This window comes from Pleurodeles waltl, chromosome 4_1 (genome assembly GCF_031143425.1).
Source record: "Pleurodeles waltl isolate 20211129_DDA chromosome 4_1, aPleWal1.hap1.20221129, whole genome shotgun sequence".
In the NCBI taxonomy this organism is placed as follows: Eukaryota; Metazoa; Chordata; class Amphibia; order Caudata; family Salamandridae; genus Pleurodeles; species Pleurodeles waltl.
Window position 1 is genome coordinate 990274891 of NC_090442.1, and position 12081 is coordinate 990286971.

The 12081-nt window shown below is 40.8% G+C and overlaps 1 protein-coding gene across 50 annotated transcripts in view; it reads left to right on the forward strand.

The window, feature by feature from the left end:
- The window catches only part of LOC138288307 (mucin-19), a 1675551-nt gene that overhangs the window by 1228163 nt on the left and 435307 nt on the right, over positions 1–12081 (forward strand). For 46 of the 50 annotated variants that reach the window (XM_069229764.1, XM_069229784.1, XM_069229763.1 and 43 more), the window contains 3 exons: positions 778–831; positions 4259–4294; positions 10548–10580. The exons of 3 other annotated variants lie outside the window; for them this stretch is intronic. In XM_069229764.1, the coding sequence (XP_069085865.1) occupies positions 778–831; positions 4259–4294; positions 10548–10580 (123 nt within the window). The remainder of the gene's footprint in view (positions 1–777; positions 832–4258; positions 4295–10547; positions 10581–12081) is intronic. One more of the 50 variants, XM_069229775.1, reaches the window with a different exon arrangement.

Below are 12081 nucleotides of genomic sequence, written 5' to 3' on the forward strand. Positions count from 1 at the left end.
CGCCAGGGTTGGAATGAGGGCCTTAATGTAGTAGATGTTTCTTTGATCAAATTCCCAAAGGGGCTGAATATGAGTTTGGCGGACGGAAACATCCATCAGTCAAATGCACGACGTGGAGGTCGCCACAATGCTGGCGACCTCCCTGGTGGCCCATTATGACTTTCCCACTGGGCTGACCTGTGGAAACCAGGGTTTCTGCTGGTCAGCCCAGTGGGAAAGGTGCAGCACCATTGTCGCCGGCTCATAATAGAGCCGTCGGCAATGCTGCTGCACACAGAGGGCACAAGCACTCTCAAAATGCGCAATGCCTGCACAGCAGACAGTGCGCATTTTGAGAGTCCTAGACATGGGCAGTTCAGGGGTCCAGCCTGTGGCTCCCTGCACTTGTTCTCTGCCAGCCTTTTCAGGGCAGTGGAACTGCCCTGAAAAGGCTGGCGGAGAGCAAGGTTGTAATCAGCAGAACAGCACTGCGTTCAGCGCCACCCTGGCTGACTTCAACCAGGACCGAAGTCTGCCCATCGGGATTTCTGATCCTGGTGGGAATGGTGGTAGGTTGGCAGGTGGTCCGCCGCCACCACAAGGTTTGGTGGTCTTCGGACCGTCAGCCTTGTAATAAGGTCCAAAATGTTCTTTCACCTTATTGTAATACGTGGATGTAGTTAAGTCAATGGTTATTTCTTCAGTATTGGAAAAATGCCTGAACTCAATTTGTATGTTGTTTACTGCTTTTGTGATAAGTGCCACTGTTCTTTCACACTTTTATCTCGGTTGTTTCAGTTCTAGAAGCTATACCAACTACCATTTCAACATACCTAACTCTTCCTACACCAGGTAAAGCTTTGTTAGTGTTGTAGCATGTGTACAGCACTTCCACACCAAGAAAATACAAATAAAGGAATGTAAAATGCACAATATGCACCAATGCCATGATAGACATAGGTGCATCTCAAGAAGTGAGGATTGGTGCAATTGGCACAGTTCATTCAAACAGGTGAAATGACAAACTATCTAACCTAATCCGGTGAATAGCAATGTTTTTGCTTTTCTAATCAACTGTAGACAGTGAACTAATTAAAACCACATTACACACAAACCAAACTATCAAAATAGACATGGATAGGAATTTGAAATTTCATGAAGCTTGTTTGCTTTTCTCAAGACCTCTGAACATATGGGACAAGAGAAGAGGGAAAAAGCCTGAGCATGATAGGCTTTAGCAAGGCTTTGATTAATTACAACTGTTTTATCTGTCTCTTTCCGATCTCTGTCTTCTAAATTGATAGCAAGATATCATGTCACATGATATTAACAGAAAAGAAGAACATGCATCATGAGCCACTGTTTTCTGACACTCAAAACTGAAATGCTTGGGTGAGCGCATAAACGGTAAAGCATTTTACATTTGATCAAAGACTATTGGCTTCGAGTTAGAGTCTCTTGTTGTATTATCTACTCTAGTTGTTTATACACCTTCTTTTTGGGGCTTTCAGAGTTCCCTTTTATGTCCTATCTCTAGCCAAACTAAGATCTTAAGCAAAATAAGTTCCATGAGGAAGTTTCAACATTGATTAATTTTGGACTTGCCTCATATACGCAGGCTCTCTGAAAATGAGGATATTCCTGTGACTGGTGGATGTGTTTTAAAATCTCCATCTCAGCAAACTGATTAGTTGGGTCCTATGAATTGAGTAGTAGCCACTCCACTCTGAACCAAGACTTTCACTAACATACAAGACTTCAATGTCTCCATAGGCATATTTTTCTTCAAAGAAAGCACATGTCCTATACAGGATTGTCATATATAGCATTGATGCTCTTTACAAAGTTACTAATCCTACTTCCCAGTCATTGTGATCAGGCATTGCAAGCACTTTATTAATTTGTTAGTGTGATTAGTGACAGAATGTCTGGCAGAACCTCCTTCATGTGACAACCATACATGACTGAGAACAGCCTTTTGGTGGAGGAGGGCCATTCTGCCCTCCAATTCCACCCACCTCTCACCAGCTCAGCCTGATCTACTGTAATGGAATTCCATTACCATTTGCTGGGCCTGCCCCAGAATGTCTCACAGGGTAATGGAGACAAAATGTCTGGGGTGGAAACCCTTACAGAACACTGAAACCATAACTAATAACAGAGTTATTTGCTGACAAATGTTGAGAACTACTTGTACAGAGGAATCTAACTTCCATTTTCAGTCTATTGTCTGGGTAACTTTTGAGGTATGAACTAGTAAATGGCTTAGGCATGGTTAGTATGAAGTGAAGTAAAGGTCAGAGGTCTTTTAGGCACAAATGTAATAACATAATAGATTCATTTAAGCTGTCTATTTTCAATTTGTCATGCGTTCCATAACTAAAGAGTCAAACTCATACCTAATTGCAGATGTACTCTTTTGAGGAAAAATTACATTTATACTTTCATTTGCAGAAATTGCCAGCAATCCTTTAATCTCAGTTAGAAATTGATATATGTTATTCCTTATTAGGAATAGGTCTTTCAGCAGAATTGACAGAAGTCATTGTGGTTTTATCTTCCAAAACATTTAGTTGAATTGATAGAAAGCGTATCTTGTTGTACAATTTCATAGCTGACTCAAATGTAGTAGGCAGGGTACTGTTGATACCGTCATCTATTGATCAGTACTCTATTAGTCTACATTGACATCTGAGGCCCACTCAAACAGCCAGGTCAATTGCTCAGTAGCAGGTTCTGCACTGGGAGAACCAGATACCATTTTAGCAGAACACTGGCAATTGAACCCTACAGAGCACGTTTCAGTCCACACCACGAGTCATAACACACATAAAAGTGAGAAACTTCACTAAACAGGCAGTAAAGCTATATAGGAAGTAAAAGAGGAAATGCTTGAGGCCCGACTGTGTTAAAATGGGCACTTTGAATTACATTAACGCAATTAAAAAGACATAAACTGAGTTTCTTCTAGGTATGCTTGTCATAAGGGCCATGCATGACTAACCCATTTCCATGAGTGGTGTTGTCATTAGCTAGCTTCAAGCTAAGCTATGACTATCTCTACTCCTTGTCAGGAACTTAACATTGTGTCCATAAATAATCCGTATGAGAAAATGGGCTTTGAATACTTGACTGTTTTAAACACTGTTACCCCAGTGAAGCAATCTTGACAATAGCATCTATATTGAAGAATAGTTTGTCATAGATTGTTGTATCATCTGTTTACAAACCTTCACCTATTCAATATTTTAGGATCTAATAGCCTCATTACGAGGGTGGCGGTCCTAGGACCGGCAAGCGCACTGTAGCGGTCAGACCACCTTGGCTGTGGCAGTCCAACTGCCACATTGCAGAATAGGTGGGAGGACCCGCCTACAGACCGCTGTCCCCACCAGGATCAAAGATCCTGATGGGCTGAGGGCAGTCTCGGGTATAGTCAGCATTGCGGTGCTGAACTAAGTGCCGCCCTGCTGATTACAATCTTGTTCTCCGCCAGCCTTTTCATGACGGTTTCCCTACCATGAAAATGCTGACAGAGAACAAATGCATGGGCCATGGGGGGACCCATGGCATAGGCAGTGCAGGGCCCCCCCGCCCATCACAGTTGCAAGGATGCTGGTGCACCCTGTGTGTGGCAGAATTGCCGCTGGCTCTATGATGAGCAAGGAACCATGCTGCCGCACCTTTCACTCTGGGCTGACGGGCGCGGTGGCAAAGTTCGAAGAGGCCCGGTGAGAAGACCTCAATGTCCACGGGGGTCTTCTTGTCACGGGGCTGGTGGCTGAGGCCCTAAGTGCATAGTATCCTATCAAGATTGTGACAATACAATGCAATTAATTACTGCGACTAAAAAAACAAATTGCTAACTCAGAAATGTTACTTTATCTCTAAATTTTCTATATGTTTGTGGCACAATTACCACCCTCATCTGTGAGTGTATGCTCTTGGCTGTGTCAATGCTAGACATTTACAAAATCACAGATAGTTAACACCAGAAATAAGAATTAGGAAGTCGTGTATAAAGTGAGCAAGAGGCCAATGTTGAGAAAGGCATGAACAAGCATAACTTTACATTTACTTAAGCCTTTCTATAAGGGTTATGAAATCCTCTCACAGAGTGTTTTTAAAATGCATGTCAGTAGGTAAAAAAGAATAAAGATAAGTACAGGTTATGTCACTTGTCTTTCTAGTCACTATTTCTACTCATTTTCACTCTTTATAGTATTTCTTTGCATAGTATTGCACAACAGAATGAAACCTATCCTTTTGTTTTCCATAGTGCCTGGTGTGCAAATCGTTGCACTACCCACACTGGGTAAGTTCAAATTAGCATTCCATATTCATATGGAATATACTCACATGAATATGCAAATACAGAAATGAGTTAAAACATGGCACTTTTCACTGACAATTTTTCATGAAACCTGCGCCCAATCTACCAGAGATTTCACAAATGCTCTCTACAACTTTCTCTACATTGGGCTCTACCTTACAGTAAAGAGTAGCAACCAAAGTGACGTTTAAATTTTCGGGTTTATTTTCTACACACAATATGTTGCTTTAATATACACAAATATCTCCACATTTAAGAGAATATATTTCTCATCCAGTGCACCAATTTAAAAAATATGGCCCTCATTACGACCCTGGCGGTATAGAACCGCCAGGGCCGCGGGACGCGGTGGCACCGCCGACAGGCCGGCGGTGCCCCGCGGGGCATTCTGACCGCGGCGGCTTAGCCGCGGTCAGTAAAGGGAAACCGGCGGTCTCCCGCCGGTTTCCCGCTGCCCCCAGGAATCCTCCAAGCCGGCGCAGCTTGCTGCGCCGGCTTGGGGATTCCGACTCCCCCTCCCGCCATCCAGTTCCTGGCGGTTCTCCCGCCGGGAACCGGATGGCGGGAGGGGGAGTCTCGGGGCCCCTGGGGGCCCCTGCAGTGCCCATGCCAATGGCATGGGCACTGCAGGGGCCCCCGTAAGAGGGCCCCTACAAGTATTTCACTGTCTGCTTGGCAGACAGTGAAATACGCGACGGGTGCAAATGCACCCGTCGCACCTTCCCACTCCGCCGGCTCGATTACGAGCCGGCATCCTCGTGGGAAGGTCGTTTTCCCCTGGGCTGGCGGGCGGCCTTTTGGCGGCCGCCCGCCAGCCCAGGGGAAAACTTGAAATACCCGCCGCGGTCTTTTGACCGCGGCGCGGTATTTTGGAGGGCGGAATTCTGGCGGGCGGCCTCCGCCGCCCGCCAGAATCAGAATGAGGGCCTATGTGCTTTAAGAGATTGTAGTCTTAAATCCATTGCATTAATGCACCTGATAAAACTGATCTGCGTAAGGTACAGCAAGGACTTCTAAAGGGCACTTCTGATGACGTGGGGCCATTTGGTGAATTAAAAAATGTTCCTGTAAAAACAATCAACACATTGAATGATGTCCTAGTAAAAAAAAATCCACCTATTATTGTTACTAAGCAAACTGAAGCTTAATAGAAAATTAAACCACTGGCAGAACTTACAATATAAGTGTCTGATTCACTGAAACAGGTGTACCATATAATTGCTTCGTAGTATGCTTATGCATGTTCCTAATTAAGGCTTGTTGGAGTAGTCAAATAATCTTCCCTTCTAAAATATTCATTACTGATCAAGGTCTTAAGGAGCAGCCCGAACTGTTTGCAATGCAATGAAAAGGCAACTATAAAAGTTGTTTCAGACCTATGTTTCTGTATTTCCTGAATACATGTAAAATGCATATCAATTTATGATAGAACTCCTTTATTCTTTCTCTTATCCTTTTCCTTTCTTGCTGCTACACATTGGAAAAAGTGAGCTGATAGTTGCTCATTGCCAGATCTTCTCCAGCAATTAAGGCCTTCAAGAAACAGCCCAAGTGCACAGAAAAACAAAATGCACTTACAATTGTTAATTCACACAATTGAAGGCTCAATATAGTCACAACTGAATGTGTTTGTACCACATTTGTATGGGATTTACCTAACCACTCCCCTGACAAATCCCTTGGATGCTCGCACATGAACCTTAAAAAAAACGTAAGAGTTTTTAAATGACACACAAATTCATACATTAGTTCGACACTCCTAATTCACTGACATATAGCAGCTTTATTAGTTTTCATGAACATGGCACAAGTAATTACAAAAGTGTACATTAGTCCTATTCTCAGGTGTACAACAGTCCTTTATCAGAAAATTCTCTTTGTGAATCATTCCATAATATGTTAGCCACTTAATCTTATTCCACAGATCTGAATGTCAATAATTATTTTATAGATATTAATTACTACTGTGTAGTGCTCTCCAAATGCCTTCAAGTTACCAAACTGATTCACTCAGAGGTTGATCAAAGTATGCCTTAATAGCACAAAGAATAATGGATTGATGATCACTCATGATTGCAATAATTCTTAGCTTATAACATTTGCATCACTACAGGTGTAAATATGCTTAAATGTAAAGTTGTTTGCAAGAATTGCACATATTCCATCTTTGACCCCAGGGGTAAATGTTTCACTTAATAAAAAGAAACATGCCAACATTGGTAAGAACTGAGGTAAAAATCACAAACGTGAAACAGTGTCATGGTCTAACATTAGCAACATCTAAAGCAGTTTCAACAAGCAAAACAATTCACCTTTTGTTAAATCTTAAAAGTCAAAGTATTTATGAATGTATAACTTAAAAGAGTTAGCTAACTCATACTGCCTAGTCATTTCCTATATACTGTGGCTCTTATTTAAAAAGGATACAAAGTGTCACAAAAAACTGTAATATCTAAGAAACAAGTGACTCAAACCGATGGACTCACCAAAGAACAAAAATATGTTGTCACTAGCTTTCTGCATTCCTCAGGTAATACAATATTGTTTGCTCAGGTTCAAAGAGAAAGAAAGTCAGCCATTTATAAATGATTCTGACACAGTTGGGGCGTTCACCCAAATAAAACTTGCAAACAAAATTTGCAAATACTTCCACTAAATTTACTAGTTGCCAGACTTCCAATGAAAGAGTAAGTATTACCTATGTTTAGGCTGGTCAGGCAGTTTGGTTCATGTGGGGCTGTATGAGCCTCTGTCACCCTCCATACATACATTTATGTCAGATACTAGGGGCGTTATCTGCTTAATACGTCCATTGAAGTTCCTAACTAGCATTCTTCCTATCTTCATCACCATCTTTTGCTGCATGAGACATACGGTCTAGCTAACATGCAAGACATGCATGGAATGGGTCCAAGTTGTTCTTTAGCACAGGCAGGCACCCCTCTCAGGTGTCTGTGCATCCATCTCCTAGTACAGGAATGTGTACCAGAAGATATTTGAACATGAGCACTGCTGTTGAACTCTTCGACCTAAAACAGTACCCACATTAGCTGGCAAAGGGCTCAAGTGGTGACATTTCCATGCACAATTTCGTTTCTTTTTTGTCCTGCATATTTGCACATGGGAAAATGCCAACTACATTCAATATTTGTCAATATGGTGAGGAAGCTCTTTTATGGAAGCAGCCATGATACCTCTCCACTCCAGCTGAGTGTCACAAAGTGTTATTCTTTTGACCCTCTCCTGTATATTCTAGCAAGACACATAGCCAATAAGTACATTAATATAAACAACATCATGAGGTCCTACCATTCAATACAAGCTCTGAGAGATCTGCATGTCATGACATGAGGTTGATGCTGTATAGAATACACCAAGGTTTAGTCCTGTAAAAGGTGTGTGATAGAAGATGGGCAACTGAATACATTGAAATAAGAAGGATTGAGAGCCCAGCTCAGTAAATACTTTAATTCTGTAATATTTTAATCTTGCTAATAGGAGGCAATAATAAAGCTAGTTAAGCCTACCTCAAACAAATTATAATAGTCCTGGTGGTTGATACAATGGCAACAGAAATGAAGTATGTATTAGTTAGCTCACCTGAAATAGCCTGTGCTTCCAAAAAGAGTGACAGGTGTTGGAGTAATATGTTCTGTGGAGTATAACATGCACTTAATCCAACCTGCAGTCATCAAATAATGTTTGCAAAATTGCCCTGAAATATTTGGGTGAACATCCTAGAATGTCTCACTGGGGTCAGGACTGCTGTATATATCACCCAATTAAAACATGGTTGACATTTCCCAGGAAATGCTCCTCTAACTTTTAAGAATCATCCACATAATTACTGGGAGCTGTATGGTGGGGTAATTTGACATGATATCCTACAAGAGAAATATTAGTAATATGGCTGTTGAGGACTCTATTGCAACCTTTGTGACAGTATTTGGATTTTCACTTGCTGGAGTAGTAGCTCAAGAGACTGACCTAGCTTTCTAATATGACGTTAATCCCACATTTGGGATATAGCTAATATTTGAATAGTTAGCAATATATAGGTGTGTCATGGAACTTCATAGAGGTATCTAAATATGATAAATAATTGTGTTGGAAATAAGGTGTTAGACATGCTATGGTTACTACAGTTATCTGACCCTAGCAAAAAAGTCTGTGATGAATAAATGCATACAAGTAGTACTCTACTTATAAACAGTACAATAAGTAAGTACATAAATAACTAAACGAATAAATAGTGCAATGTTGGCAAGTAGACGCAAAAAATACATGATTCTTTACAACACGATCCCCAAGTTAGGTATAGATGTTTGTATAGACATCTATGTTTAATGTTTATTTTAAAATGTCTAAAACAGGCTTAGCATTTGGTACTTAATGATCACCTACTTTGAAATAACCCTATAACCATATATCAATTTTATTACTGGACTTTTCAAAAATATAGGTATTGCATTTCACATATCATTTCAGGGCTCATTCAGGGTGTTTAGGAGGTCAATTGAAATGTTCCACTAACCATTTTTTTGGCACAAACCATATTGTTCTGATTTACATGGGATTTACATGGGAAGTAAGGCTGATTTTAATAGTTGACTTCACAACACATGTTTAAAGTTAGTTAATTTATAAAAAAAAACTAAAAATGTATCCTCCACAACCGTCGCATGGCAAAAAGCATGTAGCACCGTTAATCCTGATAAGTCAGAACTGTAAATTAGGTTTGGCACAGAAAGTATTCTTGCTGATTAAGCATGATTCACTACTTAAAATGTAGTAATAGTTAGCAGTAGGTCAAAAGTAAGTCATACAGTCGTGTAGGAAAACCTTCATGAACTGGGCCTATTTAGTTTAGCATTCTTACCTTTCACTTCCAGGAATGAAACACTAAACACTGGATATTTTTACAAATGTAAAAATGTCTTCGCATTTGTTTTACATTTGCCAGAAATAAGATTTCAATTTTATGTGAACTGTTTTGAAATAAAAGATTAGTAGGCATGTGGATATTAATAGAAGATGAAGACGGTCTGACACCTGATGGGGATGGCATTCTTCAACATTGTAGTATTACTCACTTGTGCTATCGCTGCCATTTTGACTATTTTACAGGACGTTTCTGACCCAAATGCATGGCTTACAGTGCATGGAATATTACAGGCCACCTCTCTGCTGACCAGATTTTTAGACTGAATTCATATGCCCATACTTTCCAGAGTATTAACTGTATAAAATCCCTACTATCATTTTCAAGTAGGTGTTCATTCTATTCCAGGGTTTTTACATTTTCACTAGAAAAGATATTGAAAAGGAAGGTCGCTTAAAGTCGCTAAAGTCGCTAACGTCGCTAAAGTACGCTTTATGTTTTTTCTTCAGACTGTCCTGTACATCCAGGACCATCATTCCTCGGCTGAATTCTCCTCTCAGTCATAGTGGGTATGACTATGAGTAGTCATACTCACTAGAAAGAAGATGATTTGTGTACTTATGTTACATCTCCTTTAAAAAACAGTAAAGGCTTTCCTTAAATTCAAGGAAGTCACAAAAAAAAGTTTAGCCTCCATTCACAGTCATGCTCTCATACTGTTAACAAAATGTATTAGATTTCCCTTTCCTAACCTTCAACTAGCAAAGCTATGTAATCGAGAATTGTACTATCCCAATATATTAGGACATTTCACAATCATGTTTCTAATAATGTATTCACCAAAACATCCCCTGGATTTAAACTATGATTCAAAGCCTCCTGCCCACTTCCACTCTTGTAGTGGAACTGCTGCTGAAATTACACTTTCCCAGTCCTCTACCACCACACCTGTATCTATTAAGTAAGTAGGCATGGTAGTCTCCAGGGCACCAGGACCTCCCTATACACCCTTTTTCTATTTTCAACCCTTTTACTTTCCCTCTTTTAATGTTAAATTATTGGCTATTTTTCCAGATAGAGTTACTTCAGTGCCTTTGCTCATGTGCACCATATTATCTGTGTAGCTCTGTCTTTCAGATGTATGTGTGTAGCAATGTTTTTCATTTTGAGACTATCATAGAAGTCTGTATTCAAAAATGCAATCCTGCCCCACCCTAATTTCAAAAACATTCCCCTTATCAAGTTGGCCTCCTCATAACTACCTTCTATTTGGCTTCTTCATGTAAACACACAACAATATGGAAATGTATACACGTTAAACACATCTAACCTTCTTATTCTTCTTGGTATCAGACTTCTCAAACTACACTCTCCCTCCCACACAAGGTAAGATGTTTGACCTTCTTTAAATGGTATTTCCTCCCATTACATATATTTAATCACTTTGTGACCTTGCAAAGTGAATAGGTCTTAAGTGCTTGGTACCAGGAGGACCTTTTAAATATATATGCATGCTTTTTGTGTATCCAGGTTCTATCCTGATCGTAAAAGAGACTAAAAAGATTGTACTTCAGTTGTGTTATTTACATCTTTCTGGTACAATCAGGATTTTTACAAACACAATGTATACACCAGTTCATTTCTGCTACTCGAAAACAGTCTTGTTACCTCTTGATTCTCTATGTGCATATTTAGTATCATTTTGCTCTAGCCCTGGTCCGATAATTGCTGAACAAATGAAAAAAACTCATACAATTCCCCAAACAAGTTTTTAAAAACCTTCTGTACAAGCAAGATGTCTACACCCCAAACACAAATAAAAGAACATGTATATGCGTGGAAGGCCTGAAGAAAGGAAGGCCTCTGTTATTTTCTTGCTCTGTGTGCAGTAGGATACCAGCCTAGTGGAGAGGAAATTGGTTCTAGACCCAGTTTGGTGTAAGGACTGCTCACATCTCTAAACACTCCCCTGGCTGGCCTCATAGCCTCCCTTCAGGGGCAGACGGCCTGTGCCATCTTGGATTTCTCTTAGAAGAGCACCATATGGGTTAGTTTCCAGTAATTCATCAGATTATAAAAAATAGGGTTGTAAAAGAATATAGGGTTGTCCCTGGGAAAACTTTCTCCAATTTTTTAGGAAGTGTCTAGTAGGCACCCCACCCACTGGCTCCTGAAGTGAGTAAAAATGGACACTCAATAGCTGGCCACGATGGTTGTGTCTAGATCCACAAAGGCTTGACCTTGAAGAAAGAACAATCCCTTCCTGAAGCTATCCTACCAAAAGAGAGTACTCTCAAGTCAGCAGATGCCGTGGAAAAGGAACCAATTCTAGAGTAGGAAAAGTGAGTGGTACCAAAAACCTCCAAAATACTAGATTCCAAAGGGATGGTCTCACAGGAGAGGTCCGAACCTAAGTAAGGGCACAAAGGAGATACTACTAGGTAATAACACAGGAATATGCTATTTGGGAGCTTGGACACAGAACATGAATGTTTGTGACTCAACCAGCACTAACCACATACTGAAAAATGACATGGAACAGGAAGCAAAACCTTCCAGGACACATAATTGCCATCTTGGATTGGAGCGATGAAGTAAGCACCTTGTGTTGGGGCGCCATCTTGGTTTGGTAGATGTACATTAAGTCAAGATGGCCCCCTCTGCTCCAGGACTCCAAGAAGTGATCACAGTGGGACAATGGAACAAACTGCACCCTTCAGACCCCCAGACCTGAGCTCATTGGCTCACACCACTCAAGGGAGATTGTCATAAGGAAAATGTAAGCCCTGCCCTGCACCCAGCACTCACACACTGCTCCAATGGAGCAAAACCTGGAATGCACCTCATGTGAGGAGGGCAACCCCCAACAGTGAACATCACCACCAGC